At 37.5% G+C, this 24634-nt stretch overlaps 4 protein-coding genes across 4 annotated transcripts; 2 read left to right on the forward strand and 2 right to left on the reverse strand.

The window, feature by feature from the left end:
• Nucleotides 1-1309: 1309 nt before the first annotated feature.
• Nucleotides 1310-5960, reverse strand: GPN3 (GPN-loop GTPase 3). The gene is made up of 8 exons (XM_053472986.1): nucleotides 5836-5960; nucleotides 5043-5151; nucleotides 4648-4815; nucleotides 3819-3943; nucleotides 2926-3041; nucleotides 2574-2670; nucleotides 2284-2412; nucleotides 1310-1428 (listed from the first exon to the last, which is right to left on the reverse strand). Exons 1-8 carry the CDS (start codon nucleotides 5881-5883, stop codon nucleotides 1360-1362), a joined length of 861 nt encoding a protein of 286 aa, XP_053328961.1. The 5' UTR covers nucleotides 5884-5960; the 3' UTR covers nucleotides 1310-1359.
• Nucleotides 5961-6360: 400 nt separating this feature from the next.
• FAM216A (family with sequence similarity 216 member A) lies at nucleotides 6361-10232 on the forward strand. Its single transcript, XM_053473043.1, has 5 exons — nucleotides 6361-6490; nucleotides 7720-7754; nucleotides 9034-9167; nucleotides 9677-9791; nucleotides 10181-10232. The coding sequence occupies exons 1-5, from the start codon at nucleotides 6432-6434 to the stop codon at nucleotides 10225-10227; spliced, it is 390 nt and encodes a 129-aa protein (XP_053329018.1). The 5' UTR covers nucleotides 6361-6431; the 3' UTR covers nucleotides 10228-10232.
• Nucleotides 10233-10728: 496 nt separating this feature from the next.
• On the reverse strand, nucleotides 10729-14836 carry VPS29 (VPS29 retromer complex component). The gene is made up of 4 exons (XM_053473010.1): nucleotides 14742-14836; nucleotides 12613-12804; nucleotides 11570-11805; nucleotides 10729-11221 (listed from the first exon to the last, which is right to left on the reverse strand). The coding sequence occupies exons 1-4, from the start codon at nucleotides 14742-14744 to the stop codon at nucleotides 11104-11106; spliced, it is 549 nt and encodes a 182-aa protein (XP_053328985.1). The 5' UTR covers nucleotides 14745-14836; the 3' UTR covers nucleotides 10729-11103.
• A 411-nt stretch (nucleotides 14837-15247) lies between these two features.
• Nucleotides 15248-23637, forward strand: RAD9B (RAD9 checkpoint clamp component B). The gene is made up of 10 exons (XM_053472955.1): nucleotides 15248-15281; nucleotides 17401-17471; nucleotides 18405-18554; nucleotides 19142-19256; nucleotides 19991-20090; nucleotides 21026-21239; nucleotides 21463-21527; nucleotides 21918-22031; nucleotides 22448-22628; nucleotides 23253-23637. Exons 1-10 carry the CDS (start codon nucleotides 15248-15250, stop codon nucleotides 23382-23384), a joined length of 1176 nt encoding a protein of 391 aa, XP_053328930.1. The 3' UTR covers nucleotides 23385-23637.
• Nucleotides 23638-24634: the final 997 nt, after the last annotated feature.

Below are 24634 nucleotides of genomic sequence, written 5' to 3' on the forward strand. Positions count from 1 at the left end.
TTCTAAGTATAGTAAAACTTCCTCACATTACATGCAAGCCTCTGACCCTCTAGTTTTATATTTATGGCCTCTTGTTCTAACTTTTATCCTCCATTGAAATAAAACCCATCTCATCCCCAATAAGATCATGAATAATGTATAGTCAACTTAGTGAGTTCACCGGTATCTTTACATATTGAATTATGCATTATACAGGGCTAGAACAGTCCATCACACCGGAGAATCTTGCCAACGTTGTCCCTTCATAACTCTCACTAGTGGATAAAACCCTTTTGTGTTACAGCACATTTTGTGCCTATCGATAAAGCATTAAGTACACCTTCCAAAAATCTAAATGTAATAAAAACTAACATTCAAAAGGCATCTGTGGTTTGACCTGAAGCACCAGTAATCTTATCTTGCATGAATTTGTAAAATGGGGGAAGAAAAACTGAGCAGTTCACATTATTCACAAAATAAAATTTTATTAAATTATGAGTTGCATCCTTAGAATTATTTAACTTTGTTGTGTGAATACTTTGTCTTGACTAAAACACAACCGTTTCTTCTTTACCGCACTTGATAAGAGGCAGGACCGGTGTACTATGGTGAAAAAAGGGTTGACAAAAACAAATGACACAAAGTGAAGTATAGAGAAAAACACAAATAGGCTTACTAAAGAAGAATGCACATTAAAGTACTTTGCGTGTACTTAAATATTTAGTATTCTTTGAAATGTAAAATCAGAGGCAGAAAAGAGTTCCCAGTAAAATAAAACCTGCAAGGTCCTCCAAGCCAGCGTAAGTAGATCACATGGTAGGAGATGGGTTCAAAGGAATTCTGCAGAATCTCACCATGTCTTTTCAAGGGGGACATCTCAGCTATCCTGTGCATTAAATGACATATGATGGCCGTAGATTATGTACAGAGAAATGTAAATATAAAGAGGTTTTCTAAGAAGCTGTCACTGCTAGGCTCAATATCCCAAGCCTTCCAAGTATCTTTTTCGTAGAGTCCATTCCTGTAGAGGTTGGGATTTGTCTTCCCTGTGGGAGAACCTTACTGCGTTGTGTCATGGTTCCACCATATTCCTCTGCAAAGCTTATTTTTATACACACAAAAATTGACCGATAATATTATTGAGTTAAATTAAAAGAGGACACAATTTCCCTTTAGGTAGAGACCCCAGATTGCCTCCAATCATGGGACCAGACATATGGAACAATGATAAACTGCCGATACTTCAGGCACCAATAAAAAGTTATATCCTCTGTCATGTCCGTCAAGGTGGTCTCAACATCGAGGCTTTCTCAGCTCATGATGTAGAAAAAAAATCCAAATGGCTCACTCAAAGCAGTTCACTAAACTTGTAAGGCTTCGTTATTCCTCCTCATCTGCTCGGTCTTGGAAGAATTCATCAAAGTTTGGAGATGTGTCCTGCTCGGTTTCCTGTTACAAGAAACAAAAACCTTCAATGCGATTGTGGCAGCACACACTTTACGGTCATGGCAGGGCAGTCAAAATACAACTTGAATGAGTAGTAGATCAGAAGACTAGCGTTCCAGCAGATGTCTGTATAAAACATGTAAGGTATTTGTAGATGCGTCCCCCTCTGCATTAAATGTATATTATTAAAGTTGTTGATTCACAGGATAATTTGGTATTTTAATCACATGAAGACAGAGGGTTCTCCTCCAAGTTTGTATCAAGTGTCTTCTAGTGTAGAGAGGTTACTATGGACCTGTCACCATACCAAATGCTCTCCCTATATGGAGCTATTGTCTGAGATGGACAATTTCTCCACTGTAATCATTTAAGTTAAAATTTCAATAAATAATAACTCTAATGGGTAACAGATGAGTTTGTAAAGATTTTATGAGACAAACCATTTACGATGGTTCACTTATGGGTATAACACTAAGCACCTTGACTAGAAGAATACAAAATAAAAATAAAGAATCAGCTCATTAGAATTTCTAAAGGGTAACAAGGCACATATAATAAAAATAACAGGGCACTAAGGCAACGGCAGGGCAGCAGATTTTCAATATTGAACCCTCTACTGAAAGCATTTTAGCCTCACAGCATCACGATGATCTTATCAGACGCTATGAAAGTATGATGTTGCGAGGCTGAAATGCTTTCAGTAGAGGCTTGAGTGTTTAAAATCTGCTCCGGCATATTGATACAATGAAGTTACCACACAGCCAGTTCCAAAACCTCGCTGTGTTGGTTAGACTACTATCTCACCACCTGGGTATTTTGATTTAGAGCGGTGGCTGATAATAAGGATAGTCATCTTACCCTGGGCTCCTTAAACTCCAGGTCCTCTCCGTACTGGATTGCAAAATCTATATGCTGTAGCACAATGTTTATACCTTCTTCATCAGATCGGTCAAAAGGTAGGAATCGAACCATGCTGTAATCATCAATCTGGAAAGACGCGAGAGACATTACTGTTTATTCAAGTGTGTGGTTTGAGAGTAGTCATTTCTTATTTAAGACACAGTTACATGTACACTGCCGTTATCTGCTATAGAATAAACCTTGAGCAACCAAAAACAAGAAGTAAATAGTTAAGTACAAAGTCTCACCAATCCACAAATGGCTTTTGTCAGTTTTTTAAACTTCTTGCTTCTCAGCCGGCTAGAGGAATCTTCAATCATGGAATACATGTCTGGATCTAAATACCTATGAATGAGAAGAGCAGAATAATCCATCCTCCGGTCTCTCACATACAAAGCGAGAAACATAGAACGTGTTGGCAGCTCATCTAGTCTGCCTGAGAAATGTACTTAATGTCAACCCAAACAGCAGTTTCCAATGTTTGTACTAGAATAAAGAAATACTAAAATACATTGAAGAACTATTGAATATACTGAAATGGTATATAAAAGGACACAAAGAGCCAGATAAACATACAAAAAGTAAAAAAAATCCTCTTACTTCTCAATTTGTTTTTTAGCTTTCTTGTTTAACAAATCCATCTTGGTCATGATGTTACATTGTGGAATCTCCAGGGAGATCATAGCACTGAGTGCAGCCATAACTCCGGAAATAAACTGAAGAAGAGAAGAATACGAACATACAATGACAGACAATAAGCATTTTAGCCGGAATATTAAGGCATGTGTTTCTGTACAGCACTGATGTGTTTTCAGAGAGATCATATTGACAGAGGACTAATCACCATGAAGAATGATATAAGCAATGATCACACAATAACTAATTAAAACATGTTTGCAGAAATCACTCAACACGACTGTTTTCATTAGTAGATCGCATGCTAATACTGTTTCCTACACGTGAACAGAAGTACCACTGAGGTCTGCACATCATCTGGGTGCCTGTTGCCAGAAAGGGGTAACTATTTATATTTACTCACACTCTGTGACTGCATTTTAGCTAGTACTGTGCCAATTTATAGACTTTGTTTATATACCCCAAAAGGCCCTGAAATGTCAATTTAACCTGGACAGCACAGTGACATACCTGTGAGAAGAAACTCTGAGTTCTTCCCTTGCTCAAGGATCATTTCAATGTATTGCAAACTTATATTTTATTTAAGGACAATCCAACTGTATGGATTGTAACCATTGAAGAGCTAGACCCTCATCTCTTTCCATTAGGACATATTATTGTCCATGTCATTGATGTATTTTATACCGTGGATTGTAATTTTAGTGTTAATTTTGTCTTCTTCTCCAGATTGAAATGGTGTTCAGGAATCCAGCACTTAATAAATAAATACCTCAATAATAAACTAAGATGGACTGTATTGTAAAAAAAATGAATGACCAGATCCCTCTTTCTTAACCAAGGATGAGATCAGATCTCACCTTAAAGGATTCGACCATGAATTGAGAATCTACAAGGAAAACTCCACACACTCTGAATTCCCACTGCTGAAGCTGCTCCACCAGGTACTTCATGACTGGGAGATGAGTATACAGTTCAATCTGACCTAAAAGCCCAGGGAAGCAGATAAGAGTTTTGTAGTTCACAGCAGTTCACACAAATATAGACAAATAGTAACGTCAACATTCAATGATTCACTTTTAAAAAGACTTTCTGAAAGCCAAAGTAATAAGTGTTGGAAAGGTGCTACATCTGATGGCTGGGAGGATATTAAACCCATGCTATTGGCATCCCAAGGGTCACAGCTTTAAGCTGTTCTGAAAGAAACACTATAAAGCTTTATTCATTTCCACAATAGCTCTTTATTATTATTTATTGTTTTATACAGCGCCATCAAATTCCATAGCGCTGTACAATGAGTGGACAGGACAAAACAAGTAGTATATAACATAACAATTTGACTTACAGAGTTAACGGAAGCACGCTTGGCACATTTGCTAGACTGAGTGGGTATAATGTGAACCTGTATTGACAAAGCCTCTCAAACACCACGGCACCAGCTAATGTCAGAGACATATTCTTACGGTCATTGCCTTGAAATATGATTGGTGTCCACAAAGTTAAAACGTTTTCTCATGGGTTAATACAGCTATGTACATTTTCCTTATTAAGACAACGTTACTGACACGTACAGACACTTTAAGATATGTGAACAAAATTAGTAAAACAAGGTTGATTGAATAGGGATCTATACAGTAGAGACGCTTGTACAGCTCTACAGCAAATATTTCATTTGGATTTATCACTCACCTGGGCAATCAAACAGGATGTAATCATCTTCTGTGTGACCCAAACAGCTCTCCAGCCAGTCAAAGTTATTGGCAAAATACTCCATACAGTACACCAATCCTCCGTTTGGCCCAAACCTCAATGTAGTATCTTCCATCACGTCGTCAACTTCAATAAGCTCCCTGATATCTATCGACAGGAATGGAATGAAAGCCTCTTATTGGTGGGATGACCTGTTGTGATTGCACTCTTCTGTTAATACGATGGGGAATTGCTGGGCTGATATGAATAGGGTTTTCAAATAGCCGTACTTGTCCCGAAAAACATAATTTCCTAAAAAAGCGCATCACTATCACAGTCTAAGTAGGTTTATATAGTATAATGATTTATATAATTTGTTTTAAATAATCACTTACCAGCCATTACAGGGTAGTCAAAATACTCAGCTGCAGGGTCCAGATTAACCACCTGGACAGATCTATTCAGAGCCTCACAGTGCTGGACCATGGTGGAACAATACGTGCTCTGAAACACACAGACACAGCAGCGCAATAATAACCTGAATTGTTTCTACGTCTTAATTTAAGGAATAATCTGGTACGCCGCAATCACCGAAAAAATAAACATATTAGAAATAAGATCTACGAGGTTTTTGCCAATCCAAACAATGCAGAATATGGAGGTAGGAAGTAAATATCTTATGTATTATTTTTTCTTCTTCTTCTTTGCTATGTGAAGTTATTATACACGTAGGATCAGCTGTAATATGCAGTAAGAATGTTTTCTATGTATTATTTTGTTTTGTATTGTCTTTTTCGATCTTATGTGTACCTTGTTATGTTTTGATTGAATAAAAATGTATTTCCAAACATCACTTTGGAAGTGAAAAAAAAGACTTATTTTTAAACTGAGGGCAAATACATGATGTGTAAAATATGTTCATTGTACAATACAAAAACAACGTAAATTTAGTTTAAAATGTTGTTCCTTGTCCAGAATAGACATGTTCTATTCAGTCTAAGCTTTAATTCACTGGTACTTGGGTCAATACTGCTTAAGAATGGTATACAGATCTTCCTGCAGCACAAGCTCAGTGGGGTCTGTGCTTCATGACGAATAGACTCAATAGAAAGTTGTGGGTTGAACGCATGTAAACAAGCTCCAGCGCTGCGCTTCTCCAATCACATTAATACACATTAACGCTCTCACCTTCCCACTGCCAGCGGGACCCATTACAAGCTGCGCGTAGCGAGGCATCTTTACTCCAATAGAACCGCTGCACTGCTAGACCTGCTGTCCCCACTCGCGTGTTACACTTCCGGGATGCTCCTCTACGGGTACCGCGAAGGTCCAAACCAGTAACCCACACTGTCCTTCGCAGTTACCTCTTTCTTTGAGCGTGAAGCTACCCGCACGTAATTTTACACATGTTTCTCTTTTAATGGAATTACTTTAGGAAAATATAAGGAAATAAATCCACAGTCTCTTATAATCAACGAAGACTATAGTCTCTTCTTAGTATTAAAGTTAATTGTCCGGTCTCACCAGATTATATTCTCATGGGAACGTCTGATAATGAGTATTCGACCTATACTGCTTCTTCAGCTGTAAATACAATGACAGGAGTTTCTTAATAATTAAAGCTAATTATGTTAGTAAAGCAGTTATATGGATAGGACATAGGGGACCGCGCATGCGCACCTGGTTGCTAGGTTTAAATCCCTAAAGTATTTGTAACCATTCCCTCTCCTGACAACGATACATATGAGCTGGGTGGGGCGGAGATTTGTATTCATGTTTAGAAGATGAGCAGACCGATCACTACTACGGGGCAGCCGCTCGGTAAGAAAGGACTTGAGAGCAGGTGAGACACACAGACAGACACACAGACTATATGTGGCGATGACAGAGCAGATCCCATTGGCTGAATCCCTTTAACATGTTACTCTGTGTGAGTTTATACATCCCACGCGCTTTACGTGTGTCTGTAACATTTAAAATATAGATAGAAATGCCTCATTCAAGATTTGTCATGGAAACTGGTAGACAGACCCACTCCTGTTGTGAATGTGCATCCAAATATAACATCCATCTGTTTTCAGAGTAGATGTGTTTCATTTGACTTGAAATCCGTCATTGACAACACCTAGAATTAAAATGACAAAGAATATATATATATAATATAATATAATATATATGTATAATTTGAAATGAGAGTAACAGATGAGTACTGCAATACAGAAAAATACGTTTTTATTGGACTAATGTTCTATTTTAAGGTTGAGCTTTGAAGAGTATCAGCCTCCCTTTATGAAGTCAAAAGCAATACTAACCACAAAACATCCCAGACATGGGCATCACGATAGTGTTAAGGAGAAAGGATAGAGCCTGATAAGGTCAGGTCACGGGGATGTGTGAGAAGAATTTAGAGGGAGTGAGGGTTATAATGGCATTGTTAAAAAAAACTTCATTGCACTAAAAATTGGATGAGAACAACGTGGCTGTATTAGAATTAAAATAAGTGGGGTGGCGGTATGCTTGGCCACACAGCTGTTGCTGTACCCTCCCCACCTTTCTTGATGTGCAGGTAGAATGATCCTTTTTAAAATTGTCATATTTTGCATTACATCACGTCAGCTCGCTATTATGTAAATTTTCAGTTTGTGTCCTGCTTCCTGCATCTCTATAACGTTTACATGTTTTGTAGCACTCATGGGCACAACCGGGCTCATGCTCCGAGAGGGTGGTAGATAAATGGAACAGCCTCCCATCATAAATAGTAGAGGCTAATAGTGTTGGAGTTTAAATATGCATGTGATAGGCATAAAGCTATTGTGAATCTAAGACAAGACTAAGGACTGATTTAAGGTTTTACATCAAGAATATGGGCAGATGGGCCAAATGGTACTTCATCAAATTCTATGTAGGACAAATCTATATAGAAAATAGCTAATTGGCTCCTGAGATTTGATAGTCCTGATACAAGCCAGTGATGTAATGCCTCAATGTTTGTCCTAATCTCCTGCTGCCCCTTTATTTCTTGGATTATAGAATGGAGTTTTTAACGATAAGTATTTATTTTATTTTATACAGGTCAGCTGACCAAGATCACAAGAACCAAATGCACAGTAAGTGCAATACGATACCTATAATAGTATTTAACCAAAATATTATTACGCTAGCAACTGGTACCATGATTAATACTCTTTTATACATCACCCTCAGATGGCAATGAAACCTCTACAATAAGCTTCATGATTAAATGATGACCTAACACACATGCTTGTTATTGTATCTGTTGGCATCCCTCCAGTGACTACTGATCAAAATGTACATATTATATTATAGAATAATGCATTTAACAGCACTGAATAAAGGAATGATTCTTGCTTCTTCCACATAGTATGTACTTTTTAGGGTTTCATGGTATTTTGTGACATCATCCATCCTGCAATAAGAGAAGATGCTTTGTGTATTGAAAGTAAGGATTCATAGATCAAATCTTTACTTACTGCCGTTTTATTGCAAGCGTTAGGAACTGGGAACAGCACATTTTTATTTTCAGTTATATTACTTATTTGATATTGCATCATCATATTCTACGGCGTTATGTAATGGGCAAACACGGCATAACAAGTATTACATCACGTAGAAATTTAAAGTTAGTGAGGAGGTCGGGGTATATTACACAAGAGTTATGAGATTATTAAACATACCTACAGACATATTGAGCAATAAGAAGGCCGGAGTCATCTGGTAGTAGGGGGAGGGAAGAACAGATGAGGCCTTATAAGCATAGGAACACAGGACTTGACTGCACATAAGAAGCATTCAGTCCATCTAGTCCCATTTCTTTCAGTGCTTGGTCTGATCTTAGACTCAGGATAGCAGACGCCTGTCCCATGCGTGTTTACATTTCCACGTTATCCTTACCACTTCTGCTGCATGGCTATACCCTCTTAGATCTAATCTTCGGACCCTCTAGTTTTAGATTATGAACTCTTGTTCTATAGACACATTTTTCAAAATATCCAAACATCTTATATAAATACAAATTAGACATTTAAAGGGTCCTAGGCACTCATCTCCTTCTGTAAAAGATTGTTGAAATCCTAGAGGTGGAGACGGATGACTTTAATATCAACAATAAAAAGAAAATATCCACATCCAAAGTGTTTTAACTGAACTCTCCCTGGTATTTGTTTTTGTTATGTGCATATACTGTATGTACCATGTGTTTATGGTGTGCATTCCACAATCCTTCTACCGGAAGATAGTTTCGCAGAATCAGAACCTGTGCTGAAACTGTAACGTTTAGAGATGAGAATATTTGCCTATGCCAACGCCTTGCGTTTTGTTTCGTTGCTTGGTTGTTGATACAAGGCCATTATTATCTTTATTCCACAGCGGTAGATGATACTAACGTTTGTGAAACAAGGAACACAACCAAAGGGAGTACAGGATCCAAGAATTGGTCTGAAACGTCACAGGTTAATACTGTCCACATTCCCAGCTCTATGAGAAATAAGACATTTCTTCAGGTAAATCTCCCCATTGTTTTATACATTATTAAAAATATAAGCAATCAAACCTGGCATTGTATGCCTATTTCTTTTCTCTGCTCAACATTCAGTCTACCCCCCCTCCGATATGGCTTTAACAAAAAATGCTATATGTGGCACAAAGCCTTAAGAACACCGTGCCATCGTGCCTGTGGTTTCATTCACAGGTCAGGGAATAGTGAGAGTAGGTGCACGTAATTACAAAGGCAATTCTACGGGTATGGGAGGTCGAGATTGATTGTATCTTCCAGTACGGTTAATATTTTAATAATAAAAACCCAAAATGGAATGTGCTTGGGAATTTGTAAAATATCTGTTCCCCTGATTATAAAAATTGAGCTGATATGACATCATCCGAATGTTAACGTTCTATTGAACAGAAGTAAGGAAACATTGAAACAATGGACAACAAAAGATGACAAAAATGTCAAGTCTATCAATAAGTATGTATTGTACAACAATATAAACATAATGATTTTTTATTTCAGCACCCTGGCCTTACTATCGGCCAGAAACGGTATTTATGTAGCATTGCCAAGGTCTACAGCACCAGCCACATGAATACACTGATTCATCAATACCTGGATCCAAAGACCGCGCATGGTAAGGTGACGTTTTGGACACGTCAGAAACGAATACATGGAATTGGATTCGTAAATATGCACAGTTAAGCTAGCTATTTAAGTATTTAAAACATAATTTGTAGTACCGTTGAATGACCAGAAATGATTTAGGTTTTGTCTCATTCATAATTTTGACTGGGAAAACCTGGCACTCATAGGGTGTTGACAGAAACTGAAAAAACTTCTTAAATATATTAACATTCAGACTAAAGAAAAAAGACATTTAGTAATGTTTAACATTCTAGAAGGGTTAAGGTTGGTCTAAGTGGAACTGAAACATCCCCCTTTTTAAAATGCGCATCATAACAATTATACAAAAAATAATTTTCTACTCCGTTTCCATATATTGTTTTTATTTTTTTCTTTTAGGCTCTGCAAATAACATTAGGCGATACGACTCAAAGGAAAACAAATGAGATGCCTAGCATTCTGACAAGTCAGGAAAAAAATAGATTGAAAAATAGTTTGCGTCCTTGAAGAATGTTCTCCACGGCTTTTATGAAAATATATATTTTTTAGAACCACTTAACGGCTACGATTGTTTAATAATCATTACTAATGGGAGGAGGTTGACTTGTGTTAACATTACAAGAGACAGTTTGTTGAAGAATAATAATATTGGTTGTTGTGTTCATTTGTTCAAAACAATTGTTAAGATCTCAGGTTTTTTTTCCCTACAGCATATCACTTTTCCTAAATATTACAATTCACAGTTGAGTAAAATACTAGTAACCGCACCATACCGATTGACATGCAATTCTGAATTAACATGCCAACAAGGTAGCCAGATACCCACTTGGCTCTTGGCTCCCCATTAGAAATATTCTAGGAGGCATATTTATAACAGAATAAGACATTCTGCTGTATGAACTTCCTCGCCTCTATTCTTCGCGTTGTAGAAGGTGATCCGCCTATAAGGAAGGGAATTGTATTTTGTGAAGGTGACAGAGTCACATTTCATAAATGAACACACAAGAAATAAAAGGCAACACCCACACTTTTCAATTTGTATTGTTATTTTGGTAGCATTTCTTAACAACGTTAAGATATTTACAAGTGTATAATTTTACACATTATTGTGGCACAATTTCAGAACACAGGTAAATGAACAAATTAATATATATATAGTTTAGTTTACAACAAACCTACAGCTGCATGAAATTAAAATGTTACAATGCAAACAATGCTACAAAGCTTTTAAGAAACGTCCTATAGCTGCTGCAAGACATGACTTGATTGAAGACCGAGTGGGAATGGAAGTTAAAGGCCGTGACAAGTTCAAAGGATTTGTTTTAGGATTTCTTGTACTCAATTCTTTCTACTTTGACATCATCACCAATTAATTGGTATACATAGGTGACGACCGTTGATGCTTGTATGTCCATCAGTACAAAAGAAGGAATGATGTTACTGCAAGAGAATAACGGAACACCTTAAAGTGGGTATAGAAATTGAGTGGAAAATGCAATTAAAATAAGATACCTACATGCAGAGCAGACTACGTATGACATACGTTATTCTGAAAATTCACAGTAACACAATTTTCAGCTATCATATAAATAAAATATATAACCAAGAATTGATGAACAAACACATTGCAAGAAATTAAGTGTTTTTGGGAGGGAATGTACCCCAAATGTTCTGCCTATATTGGGGCTAATACCCAAAAGTTTTGTTTATTCCAGCGTGACACAGGGGTGGATTTGCAAACACACTAAGTGATCTACAGAATAAAAGTCTAACATAAAAAGGACTTACTTTTCTAATGCGTTGTAGGCTCCTGTGGCAGATCCAGGATTAATGTAGAATTTGTTTTCGTGTTCGAATGCCTCAAACTTTTGTGTATGTCCTGAAATCAGAATATCTACATCCAGCTGCCGCTGTAATAGCGCCAGGCTAGCCATATCTCCCCATGGAATGACTTGGTGGCCATGGATCAAGCCAATCTTAAACTGACCAACAGTCACAACCTTCTGTTCAGGATAATTCAAGTTCTAAAAAAAGAGAACAAAATAAAAATGTTATAAATGAAATGCTTCACATCTATGCACACATAAAATATACATTTGTACAGATAGAAATGGCCCCTAAAATGTCTCTGGGTTTCCCACAGACATCCGGTCCTAATCCTATGACACAATAGTAAAGGGCAAGTAAAAGAAGTAGGGATTGTTTTTAATTGTTTATTCACTTTACATCAATATACAATAGTACAAGAAACCAGACACCCGCAGTAAATAGATAACTGCACATAAATGCATGAAACAAACTACAGTTCCTCTTGCGCTCTACTGGTTCTTTGCACTTGCTAACAATTGCACTACAGCAAATGATTTTGCACGGGCACACTTTAAACCTTTCGTAATGTAATCTGATCATTGAAATACTGGCCATTATTTAATTTTCTCCTCATGAACTACTTCTTTATGCAAATTAGCCCTAACCTCCAGCTAGATCAGCTATGCATTTAGTATATGGGACACCACATCAATGCGAAAATAGCATTTCTTGTCCACTGTGGTGGATTCAGGTTTCCAGAACTACTAGAAATTGTTGGTGCATTAACATGGTATGGCAGTGCTAGTTTCTCTTACTGGAATGGCCATGTTTCCAGAAGACTTGCTAATTTTCTAGATCGTCTTTAAGAAACCAATGTTTCTATCCAGATGAATGAATGAGCTTTTTCTAGCACTCTTAAGAGCTGCATAAAAAAAAGGTCTGTGGACCAGATCTGACTCAGTAGTTTATTAAAAATGCCTTTAGCTTAAGCAACAGAAAAAAAAAAAAGATAACGTGAAAACCTCATCAAAGTCTCCTCTGACAATGTGAACATCCCCAGCCAGAGTCTTGAGGTAGTCGTAGCTCTCCTTGGTGCAGAGGTTCCCGGTGCACAGGATATGCTGGATCTTTCCAGGCACCAGCAGCTTCTTGAATTTTGCTGGCAGGCTGTTGCAGCGATGTGGAATGTGCAGATCTCCTAACACCAAGACCAACTTAAAGAGATTGAAGAAGCAAACGCAAGTTAGAAATCTCTGTGTGTGCATGCATCGCAAAAGAAAACCTTTCTACTACTTAAGACAGTCTTTCACACATTAGCAGGCATGAAAGTACACCCTATTAGTAATGGATTATTGCCTTCAGTGCCTTATTAAATAGTTACAAGACATTTAACTGCAAATACACACTAATCTTAAAACATTATTGTAAAGCAGGAATATAATCTAAAAATTGTATCAGTTTGTGATTTTAAATGTATCCTACTGACTACTGGTAAAGCGCTACAGAATCTGCTGGCGCCACACACACATATATATATATATTTTTTTTTTGTAGATGAGACTGTAGTGATGTCATCACTCGAACATAATATTCTTACTATTTAATACTGTTTCAAGTTTGCACTAAGGAGGGGGATTTGTGATGAAAGTATCATGTAAAAAAAAACACACATTTTAGAGAAGTTCTGGTAGCACAAACAACTTTAAAAATGACCAGTACTCCATTATATATAAATACCAAGCGATAATTAGTCCAAATGCAAGGAAATCACTGAATAATAATTTGCCTGCATCTGGATGCAAAAAAAAGAAGAAAAAAGCCCCAAAACAATAAGTTACAAAACACGGCAATCAAGACGTTTGCGACAGTGCTGACCCAACAAAATTTTGTGGTTTTATATAAAATCCAAAATGATTTGGACCCCTACTTCATATCAAAAAGAATCAAATACAAATTAAAAACATGCGAAGATGGAAACGGAAAATGACGTGCTTTTTATTGTTCGGCAGAAGCAGACTGTTCAAGCTTGGTGCGGTCAATAGTAAATGAGCAGAGAAAAGGTATTTCCAGCTTAAGAAAAGATACATGAAGATTTCAATCACCGATCCCTCACCGGGGTTAGTGCGTGATTAGAGAAAACTTACTCTGTGCCCAGGCTTATGGAGGAGTTGATTGCAGACAAGGGAGTGTGAAAGGGTGAAACATGAGCGATGTTAAATAAAAGAAAGCAAAAGAAAATGGGTAACAAATTAGGAAAATGAACATATAATATTTATCAATTTGAGGTGATAGGAAATGTTAAATTGGATTTCTATGAGTGCACAAACCAAATGATAGAGGATGGGGATAGAAAAGTGCTTTCAAATAATGTTATTATATATTCAGATACAGATTTTTCAAAACAAACATAGTTTGAGTTTCGGGGCCGAGTGGCGCAAAAAAAATCATTTTCATACTGAGAGTAGAAACACGGAATTTGATGGCAAATGAGAACCATTCGGGTCATCTAGTCTGCATTGAAGGGTATGCAGGAAAATCCCAAAGGCGTTAATACAGCTATGTAGTCTATGTAGCCAGGAAGGGGTTATTGTTGGCATCGCAAAATACAGAAAAGTTAAAAGTGGGCAAAATTAATCAGGGGGGGGTTGATTATATATATATTTTAATTTTTTTTACGAAAGGTCCTTAGTAAATCTTAGATACAAATTTACAAGCAGCATCTACCAATGTATTGGACCTGGTGGCTTCTCTTTTATGGTAATGTATGTGTATAGAAAGAAGTAGCAGAAATGTATAAAACAAAACGAAATTGTCATGTTCCATAAGCAGATCTCCAAGAAGTTCTAGTTAGATGGATGTTACAGGGGATATGTTTAATGTTCGGGTAAATCTAGGCAGCGGTGACGGGTGCACTCGGTGAACGAGCTGGATGTGCTCAGCCTGAGATCATATGACAGGCTGCACCAACACCCATTTCCATACAGTCGGGGCACTTCAGGCCCCGAGCCTCGTCTTGGCCGCAAAGCGAGGATCCCTATTACTCGCTCTACGTCTACATGCAGCGGGCTAAAACCGCGAACGGCAAAGGAGGCCTCTGAGGTAGATTCGCTCGAACTGTCCGTCGACTGGAAGGTTTATTCGAACGCCTTACCATTCTGCACCTCGGAGCCGTTCACACAAGAAGACAGCCGTCAAAGACTACAACAACCAATAGGGATGCACCACTTGCAACCAATCACAAGATTGAGCCAGGGACCAATAAGAAGTTACAGACAATTGTCTGAAGCCAATGACGGATAGACGGAAGAAGCTATGAGGATGTGACTACGGAGCGCGACAAAGGCCAAACATATATATATTTTTTTTTTGCAGCTTTGCGAAGGGAAGTAGTGCGATGTCGGTCATTTTGTTTTGAGCCACTTGTGCGGTGCTGGCTACTGTTGCTGATTGGCCAGACCGTGCCTAACATTCCCGCCTTTCTGGTTCTATGCGATAATCTTTGTGGAGGAATTACAGTATGGTTATTATTTTGTATATGTGAGCCGTATAACACACATAGTTGTTCCAGAGACTAAGTAATATTAGTGAATGCCCACTACATTCTCTTTCAGCCTGATAAAGTGCCAGTATAGTAGCTGTTTGGAGGGGATTTCTACCATGAAGTGTGTTATTCCCGGTGGGCATGTCAAAGGTATAACATTAATGAGTATCTTAAATGTTGAGGTAGATTATGTTACATTACATAATCAGATGACATTAATAGGTCAGTCAGTATATTTAACATATTGAAACTTTTTTTTTACATTTTGTGGGAACCGGAAGGTTCCCCTGATGGTGAAATCAGTGGGGAATTATTCTTACTATTAAACTATTTTAATTGTATTGTGATTAGAAAGCTGGACTCCATTGACTTGCATGGTTAAATGCAGTACCTGAATTCAACCTGCAGGGGGAGAGACCTTCTTGGAAACTTGAGAGAAGCAAAATCTCTGGTAGTGGTGCTTGTGACCACACTCCGGGGCTGCAGTGCGTCCTGGGGTGGGTGTTTGGTGTTGCCTATTGAGGCATTTCAGTGGCACCGCATAAGCTTAGGAGGCGATCATTAATCAATACAATATATGGCGGACATTAATGTCTGCGGGAGGGCCACACAGGGCCCCTGCTGCAATCATAGATCGCTTTCTACACCCGTTTAAAGTCATGAACAGTTTAGGATGGACTAGCTGGAGGCTCGTTTAGATAGAGAGCACAGAAGCCAAGAGACACTCAAGACGCTCGACAACACACTCAAGCTCAGGATAAAAACCACATTTCAATACACCCCGTGTAGACCCCCGATTGTACTGGAAACCGGAAACTGTTTTTTTTTCCAAAGCCATGTGGAATATCTTCTTTTACAATGATAAATAATATGTTTATGACATGGCATTCAAACTATATTACATGAGGACCTTTATGAAAGATGCAATGTGTCCGCATCCGACTGGCACAAATAATGCCACTGACTTTTTCATTTGCAGTTGGTGGTAAGGTGCAAATCTGATTTGGCGATTGTGATCGCTCTCCCAGTGCAATCCAAGGAGGAGGATTAGAGGAGATCTTTTGTTTTTTGTGTTGATGGTTACTTCATTAATTTTGTTGCATTTGAGAGAAATGGGAGTTATCTGTTCTCATGTATAATTGAGATGTTCTTAACATATACAGACCTTGTTGTTCCATTTGCAACAAAAAATAAAGTTTTAATTGTATTTCTTACAACAAACGAAATTTAAATGGGGCGCAGGTACATGTAAAGGGGAAAAAATAATAATACAATATAGTGTAGATGGTTTGTTCAATGTGAAGCTTAAGTGATATAATGCACTCACAAATCAAAGAATCGATTCCAACCCATCAATAAGGACTGTATACAATCTTTAATGTTCTTCTTGAGAAAATCTAAAAATCATTTACGGATTGCTGATTTTTTACTGAATTTTATGGACATTTTTTTCAATTGATTTCCTGAAGAAGCCTACGGGTGAAATGCGTTGATATTCAATTGGAGATTGCTACATCCCACATTCTAGTGGACTTTCTACGCCTATATATGCACTTGTAGTGCATATACAATTGTGAGTGCATTTTTTTCCATTTGTTGACATTTGATCTGGGAATACTGCACCATTGAAGTTTGTTTTTTTAGATTTTCTCAAGAAGAACATTAAAGATTATATACAGTCCTTATTGATGGGTTGGAATCGATTCTTTGATTTGTGAGTGCATTATATCACTTAAGCTTCACATTGAACAAACCATCTACACTATATTGTATTATTATTTTTTTCCCTTTACATGTACCTGCGCCCCATTTAAATTTCGTTTGTTGTATATTTTAACACTTGGAGGAGAGTGTTATTTGGGAGCTGCGGTCCAAATCAGGGAAGTATCACCTTCATTTTATTTTTCACCATAAGAGCACGTTATTTTGGTTTTATTTTTCACGGTGTTATTTATTAATTGTATTTCTTCTCAGATCTGTCATTTTTAATAAACTTTTACTTTATAATCTAAAAAAAATAAAGTTTTAAAAAGCAAATTTAGTTTATTACTTACCGAATAAGCTATAACTTTTATTTCAAGCATGATACTTTTATATGCATTGCATTTCAAGTTCCAATTCCCAATTATTTTATTTAAATTCTCTCATTAAAGGATATTAGTAGCAATTAAACACGTGAGTTGCCTTTTTTCATTAAAATTGATCACATCTGTTTGAATTTTATTTTGTGATAATATGTTTAGGTTTCTCCCTTTTCTGTTGACTGTAGTCTTTGGAAAAGCCATCCATTCTCTTTCAAGAATTGGTGATGAGCTATGGTTTGACCCTTTGGAAAAAGGAGTAAGTTTGGTTAAATTTTTCTACTTTTCTCGTGAATCATATGGCCCCAAACCTCATGATCCGCCAGCTTTTCTTTTATTGTTGTAGATTCCATTCCTAACGAAAATTCTCACATATATATATATATATATATATATATATATACTTACTGGCCACTTTATTAGGTACACCTGTTTAATTGGTTGTTAACACAAATAGCTCATCAGACAATCACATGGCAGTGACTCAATGCAGTTAGGCATGTAGACGCGGTCAAGACAACTTGCCGAAGTTCAAACCGAGCATCAGAATGGGGAATAAAGGGGTTTTAAGTGAATTTGAACATGGCATGGTTGTTGGTACCGGACAGGCTGGTCTGAGTATTTCAGGAACTGCTGATCTACTGGGATTTTCTCGCACAACCATCTCATTGTTTAAATGCGACAGCCTACCTGAGTGTTGCTGATGATAAATCTGCAGCGACTGGGTGATGCCATCATGTCTATATGGACCAAAATCTCTGAGGAATCTTTCCAGCACTTTGTAGAAAGTATGCCATGAAGAATGAAGGCAGTTCTGAAGGCAAAAGGGGGTCCAACCCGGTAATAGCAAGGTGTACCTAATAAAGTGGCCAGTGAGTGTATGTGTGTGTATGAAGAGGTAACATAGTTAAGTGGATGCAAAATTATATCTACAAAGTGTCTGTGAAATAGGAAACCATGAATGAATGTAACATGTTGGCATTTTGTCCATGGTGGATGTTTAGTTGAATCCATAGAATTTTAGGCTGGCTATTGGGCGTATCAGCCAGCAGAACCAGCATTGTTGTACAGACGTCAGACTTTGTTGGTTTTATTGGGTATAATTTTAAAAGATATTAACAGAGACACAATATGCAAAGATTGTTCCACATCACTTGTGCAAGTTCACTTTTTGTCCTTTCTATTCCTTTAGCTTGCTCTACGAGTGGTGAATGCAGCCAGATCAGCATATGCTTGCGTCCTTTTATCATCCTTCTTTTTCCACGACTACCACATTGCATCTATTCAGGAGCAAGGTCAAGGCAATGTGATTTTGCAGCTCAGATGTAAATTATCAATAAAGGTAATGCCATGTTTAATGTATCTTCTTGGATTAAATATCTTCTTTGATTCCCACCAGTAACTTTTTGTGCAATTTCTGAAATTCATACAAAATAAAATCGCTGATTCGAAGATGCTTACAGGAAATCAAGAAAATTACCATAAAGCTGTTCCTAAATAAGAATTCTAGATATGCATATCATATAGATGTATAGAATGCACCAAATGTAAGATATATTTAATTAGAACATGTTATATTAAGCAGAGTTGTAGAAACAGCACATTTAACTCTTAAATAGAATAACCAAATGAATTTGAGAAACATTAAGCAATCTGTCCTAAAATTAAGAAAGTAGGCTAAAGCTTTTTGTTAAGGTGTGATCTCCTAGAGATGTTAAATAAACACTTTAACGTGGTCGTACCGGCATGAGCCGTGCTACTATACTGTTTTTTCCCAGTAATAAAGATTGACGTTATAAGTGAGATTGCTGTTATGTATGAACATACACGCCAGTTTTCAAATCATGTAAATAATCCAGTCAAGCACCAAGAAGTGACTAGTCCTAAATCTGTCTGGATATCCAAATTTTAACATGCTATTTTTTTCAGGCAGTTCTTCCTGTGTTTAGATCTCTCATCATGCTAGAAAGGAACGTGGAAAAATGCAGCATATACACAAACTTTACCAATTGTCGTCTGGTTTTCAGGTTGTTCTGCAAACATGGTAAGTACCGTATTTGTTCGATTATAAGACGACCCTGATTATAAGACGACCCCCCAAAATCAAAATATTAATTTAGGAAAAAACAAAAAGCCTGAATATAAGACGACCCTATAGGAAAAAAGTTTTACTAGTAAATATTAATACATGTAAACTATTTTTTCATATTTAATAAAAGCTATGATTGAGAAAAATATTTTTTTTTACATTTCCTTTTATTTGACCATGTTATCCATAGTCTCCCTCATACTCATCTTTCCCCTCTGCAATCCACCATGCACGCTGTCTTGGTGTCACTCTTGATTCCGACCTTTCGTTCACCCCCTACATTCAGTCCGTCTCTAAAAACTGTAGTCTCCATCTTAAAATCATTGCCTGCATCCGTCCCTTCCTTACACAGCATGCCACTAAGGCTCTTGTCCATGCACTCATTATCTCCCGTCTTGATTACTGTAACTCTGTCTTAGCTGGTCTCCCTCTCAACCGTCTCACCCCTCTACAATCCACCATGAATGAGAGGGAGACCAGCTATATTAATGAAATATTGCTTTGTATATTCGATTTAACAGTATATGTGATTTGATGAATGCACCACCTAAGCTCAATTGTGTATAACATCGCGATACACAGTTATACTTGCAACATATTGCACACGGCGGCGCCTGCTCACCCATGTTCTGGCTCATAGGTTCCTGGGGTCATATCATTCCTCTAATCTACCAGTCTATCCACCACAGGTATCACAAAAACTCATAAACTGTATTATGAAGACTGCGAACCGTTAGAAGCAGCCTTTTCAGCAAACGCATGCCCTAATGTTTTAAAAATGCACTCAAGGTAGGTGTATCCCACCAGCGATATATTGCATGCTTATATTCATGCTTATTTATCGTTTATTTTGCCCATTAGAACCTATGTTTTATAAATTGCACTTGGAATGCAGTAGCGCAGTTTTATTTTTCAGTATTTCTTATTAAAATTAATGAAATGAAGTAATGTTTAAACAATACATTATATAAGGGAGAAGTGTTGTTGTCATTTGCCTTAAACATCTGTAAGCGGTTAGTTTATGGTTTTAGTTTATTGTCCTAGAGTTAAAAATCCTTTTATTATTTTTGACAAATCTTGTGTAATACATTAGAATGCCAGGGATCTGTATGTACACGGAATGCTTTCTAGGGGGTAAATCAATATTTATTGGAAGTTTCAAAAATTTTTAGGGGTACAGAAAAAAAAAGTGGGGAAGGAAAAATAATAAATGGGGAACACAGTCACCAATACAGTATTCACGAGGTAACAGCAATAGGCAAACAGCCGCACAGTAGCACGTGAGATCAACAAACAGCGGAAGCACAGTCGTTATATGTCAAACCAGTATGAATACGTGGTCGCAACCCATATGGGGAACAGGAAACACCAAGACAGCACGGGAAGGATCCCAGCAGTTAGCATGTGGCGGCAAAGTGTAAAACCATCCACGTAGAGACATACAGGGAACTAGACGCATGGACAACGCCACAAATCCGTGACAAGCACTGCAGGGCACAACAGTGTATCCTACGGTGATACATGATTGCAGAAGTGGGGCAGAGAGATAGGTGCGTGCGGTCCCAAAAGGAAGGGAGTGGGAGAGGAAAAGAAGAGGGGGAGAGAAAAAAAAAAAAAAACGGAATGCTTTTTAGTGAATGTGGAATATGCACCCAATCTCTAACGTATGGATTCATGTATTAGAAATGAGATTTTAACAGCACGTTTGTGCATATGTTTTACAGAATATTTTCTGATGCAATAATACATTTTCCAACATGCCAGGATGAAGTCACTTTGACTATTACGCCTCTTAAGGTTACACTGAAGAGCTTCAATGAGGAGGCAGAAGGTTTCCCAAAGAGAATGCACACTGAAATACACCTGGGCAGAGACGAGTTCCTCTACTTCAAAGCCGGCGTAGACTCTGAAGTCACATTTTGTCTGAAAGAACTTAGGGTAATTCACTTTGGTAAACAAGATGCTCGTAATACCGTTGCTGCTTTATGAAACATTCTCACCATCTGATAAATATGTTTGTTCTTGCCTACAATATATATATATCTCGACGGGGGTTACTTAAAATGTTTTGTTACTATGATTTTATTTGTGACAAACTTTATTTGTGACCTAACATTTGTTAGGATTAGTGTAAGTAATGGAGTTTTTTTCTTTATATAAGGGGTGTCTGGCATTTGCAGAGACAATCAGCGCTTGCATTTCAGTTCATTTTGGACAGCCCGGAAAGTACGTTTTAAATGTTAAGGTTGTTTTCTATATTTTGGCCATCAAACATTTACACATGTGTTTTACTAGATGTTTCTTCTCACCCTTTTAGATACAAAATTGTTTTAATTTATAATCTGTAGATATAACTAATACTCAAAGCATTGTCCATATTTAGCATACGTATTATATCTTTGGATGATTGATAATTCATCAAGCCTGCTGACATTAGCTGAGATGTTCTTTCATGTCATGGTTATAGTGGCAGACCTTGCTTATAGAGTCCATTGGCCTGTCCACTCCTCTTTTTATCCAAAGTTAAATGAAATGCATTGATTGGCATTCATTTTTTCTGTAATATTGAATTGGTGCAATAATATTAATTTTCACCACATCTTCTTCTGCTTCCAGACCTATTGCATTTAGCATAGATGACATGATGTTTGAAGCAAACTTTATTTTGGCAACGCTGGATCAATCAGAAAGCGGGACATCCACTCAGACCTCACAACGCATGATTGTTGAGTAAGTCTAATAATTAACATGATGTGGTACTGAGGGAACAACCACTGCCCAACTTTAAGCTTCAAGGCTGGTGCACATTCACGCACATAAAAGATTTTAATGTGCGTTATTTGTACCAAAAGAGAGTGCCTATCAGTATGAAAATGTATTTTTATGTATTGATGCATTATCTAACTAAACATAGATGTGAAGTGGGTTATTTTACGGAGCATGAAGTGCATTTACAAATACGCGGCTTTGTTTAATTGTTTTACACCCTGAAGGTTCCACCTGATGATCTTCAAGTATAATTACATTAAAATTTCAAAATGAGTTGCATATATATCGAGAACGAGAGAACGTGAGCATAAATGTCCAGATTTCCACTTTTTTTTTTGTCTATAAGATTGTACTTTGTTTCATGTGTGTTTATGAAGGTCAAAACGGGGCACTCCGTTTTCGGGGTCAGGCAATGAAAATATTAAAAAAAGCATGGAAATGAAACAGATCAGCAAACAGCAGCCTGTGTTCAGCGCTAGTCCAGCAATGTCAAATATCCTTCAGAATGCTCCAGAACAAGCACCACGAGAGCCAGCTCGTCATTCATCTTATAATAAGGTATTATTCATGACATTTAATAAAGACTTTTGTGCGATCTAATTCTAACTCCTCTCACTAATCGAATATTTGAAAACCCCGATATCCTTCCCATTCAGCCGCACAGGAATGCATTGATTTAAGAGAAACAAAAGGTGTAAAGGGACTGGTTTCCTAGTGCATGCAGATTCTAAAGGGATGGCTGGGCCTCTTAAAAACAGATTGCCAAAGGCTTCACTAGGAATTAGAAAACACTTAGACAACCAAATTTCTCGTGCTTCCAAGTGAATGTAAAAATAAAATAAAAAATTAATAATACTTCCCAGAGGACTGCCGCAGCCCAAAAACACTCTTCCTCAAAGTGTAGATAGACCAATGTATAGATACTTGGGGCGCAGATACATACAAGGGAAAACAATGAGATAATAATGGTGCAATATTTCGGAACAATATTTGGTGCTGTGTGTGGTGTATTACGCACTCAAACATTATAGATGCATCAGGGTTGCAGCTTAGAAGTGGTTTCTTTTGTATAAAAAGCTCAAAACAGTAAACTTTATGATTTGTAAATAACATTACTGATAATAATGTAGTTTTATAAAGTATAATGCTGTGTGATGGAAAAGTTATTTGTTTTGCTCGCAGTTCTGCTCCCTGTTTTTTGGCGCCATTACATCCCAGCAAGATGACTTTAATCAGGTCTTCCACAGTTTGGCAACAGCCAGCGAGGATGAAGAGGAGGAGGGCTGCGGGAGAAAGCAATCTCAGACATTTTAATGTTGCAAGTGTATTAGTGTGGACTTTAGTTGTGTTGTTTAGCCACTTGTTACCATTATAGTCTGTGATAATTTACACATCAGCGGGTTATGAATTTATAATAAGTTTGACATGTTCAGTTAAAAGATTTTCATTTTACCATTTTAAAAATTGGCCAATGTACATTTCCAAAACAAATGCTCAACACAAGAGAAGAAACAAACAGAGTTGTAACACAGATTCAGTTATTGTATTTCAAGATGCAGACTACAACACACACCCTGAACTCAATTCACAATCTCCTGCAATAATAACACTTCTTCAACTCAAGTCCTTTTGAGCTATATCATAGAACTCTAAAATTAACTTGGCTATCTGATCACAGGAACCAAGAACAAAAAAAATCCAAAACAGAGAGAAGCGCACTGGCATTCCAGGATTCCACATCTACTTTCGTAAATAGGCATTACTGCGTGAAAGGCCAAACATAACGAGTCGGATTCTTTAGAGTATTGTTAATCCCCAGTGTAAACCAGAAAGCTTACGTTTTTAGTTTAAATTAAGTTCACTAAATCCTCTCACTACTGAATACTTTGATCAGTAAACTCCTGAACATGAAAAGCTATAGAACAGCTAAAGTGTAGCAAAAACCTTATCCCGGGCCTTAAGTAGTTATAGATCCCAGCCCCTCAGCCATGAGAATCCCAGCCCCTCAGCCATGAGAATCCCAGCCCCTCAGCCATGAGAATCCCAGCCCCTCAAGCCATGAGAATCCCAGCCCCCCAGCCATGAGAATCCCAGCCCCTCAGCCATGAGAATCCCAGCCCCTCAGCCATGAGAATCCCAGCCCCTCAGCCATGAGAATCCCAGCCCCTCAGCCATGAGAATCCCAGCCCCTCAGCCATGAGAATCCCCTAAATTCCAGGTAGTGCAGTTTGACAGTTGAGTTATCTTCTTTTATTTGCACAGGTCTTTGTTTCATTAAGATTTGATCTGGATATTTAACATTCTCTATTGTATTAACATGCTGTTATTAAAGCCCCATTACAAATGAAGTATCCATATTTATTTCACTGGACCAAAAAACAAAATACACAAATGCACAGAATCAATAATACAAAAAGAAAACAAAAATGGGGTAATTGAGTAACAAAAAAGCAGAAGCTTGATCATTTACAGCCTCTAATATACAGCATTCTAATTACCATACCGAGTTTCACTCCGAACTGGCACGAATATAAATGCAGACACACCGGTATTTAGTATAAATA

The sequence above is a fragment of the Spea bombifrons genome, chromosome 1, assembly GCF_027358695.1.
Source record: "Spea bombifrons isolate aSpeBom1 chromosome 1, aSpeBom1.2.pri, whole genome shotgun sequence".
NCBI lineage: Eukaryota > Metazoa > Chordata > Amphibia > Anura > Pelobatidae > Spea > Spea bombifrons.

What these genes read in the sequence shown, in the direction of transcription:
- GPN3 (XM_053472986.1), bottom strand. Translation starts at nt 5,883, where the DNA reads ATGCCTCGCTACGCGCAGCTTGTAATGGGTCCCGCTGGCAGTGGGAAG. An exon ending in GTCCCGCTGGCAGTGGGAAG is followed by an intron (nt 5,152 to 5,835) that starts GTGAGAGCGTTA and finishes TGTGTGTTTCAG; the next exon opens with AGCACGTATTGTTCCACCAT. An exon ending in TGGAGTTTAAGGAGCCCAGG is followed by an intron (nt 1,429 to 2,283) that starts GTAAGATGACTA and finishes TTCTTGTAACAG; the next exon opens with GAAACCGAGCAGGACACATC.
- FAM216A (XM_053473043.1), top strand. Translation starts at nt 6,432, where the DNA reads ATGAGCAGACCGATCACTACTACGGGGCAGCCGCTCGGTAAGAAAGGA. An exon ending in TCACAAGAACCAAATGCACA is followed by an intron (nt 7,755 to 9,033) that starts GTAAGTGCAATA and finishes TTTATTCCACAG; the next exon opens with CGGTAGATGATACTAACGTT. An exon ending in GGATCCAAAGACCGCGCATG is followed by an intron (nt 9,792 to 10,180) that starts GTAAGGTGACGT and finishes TTTTTCTTTTAG; the next exon opens with GCTCTGCAAATAACATTAGG.
- VPS29 (XM_053473010.1), bottom strand. An exon ending in TCAGAGGAGACTTTGATGAG is followed by an intron (nt 11,806 to 12,612) that starts GTTTTCACGTTA and finishes CTCTTTTTTTAG; the next exon opens with AACTTGAATTATCCTGAACA. An exon ending in GCCTACAACGCATTAGAAAA is followed by an intron (nt 11,222 to 11,569) that starts GTAAGTCCTTTT and finishes ATTCTCTTGCAG; the next exon opens with TAACATCATTCCTTCTTTTG.
- RAD9B (XM_053472955.1), top strand. Translation starts at nt 15,248, where the DNA reads ATGAAGTGTGTTATTCCCGGTGGGCATGTCAAAG. An exon ending in TTGACCCTTTGGAAAAAGGA is followed by an intron (nt 17,472 to 18,404) that starts GTAAGTTTGGTT and finishes CTATTCCTTTAG; the next exon opens with CTTGCTCTACGAGTGGTGAA. An exon ending in CATTTTGGACAGCCCGGAAA is followed by an intron (nt 21,528 to 21,917) that starts GTACGTTTTAAA and finishes TTCTGCTTCCAG; the next exon opens with ACCTATTGCATTTAGCATAG.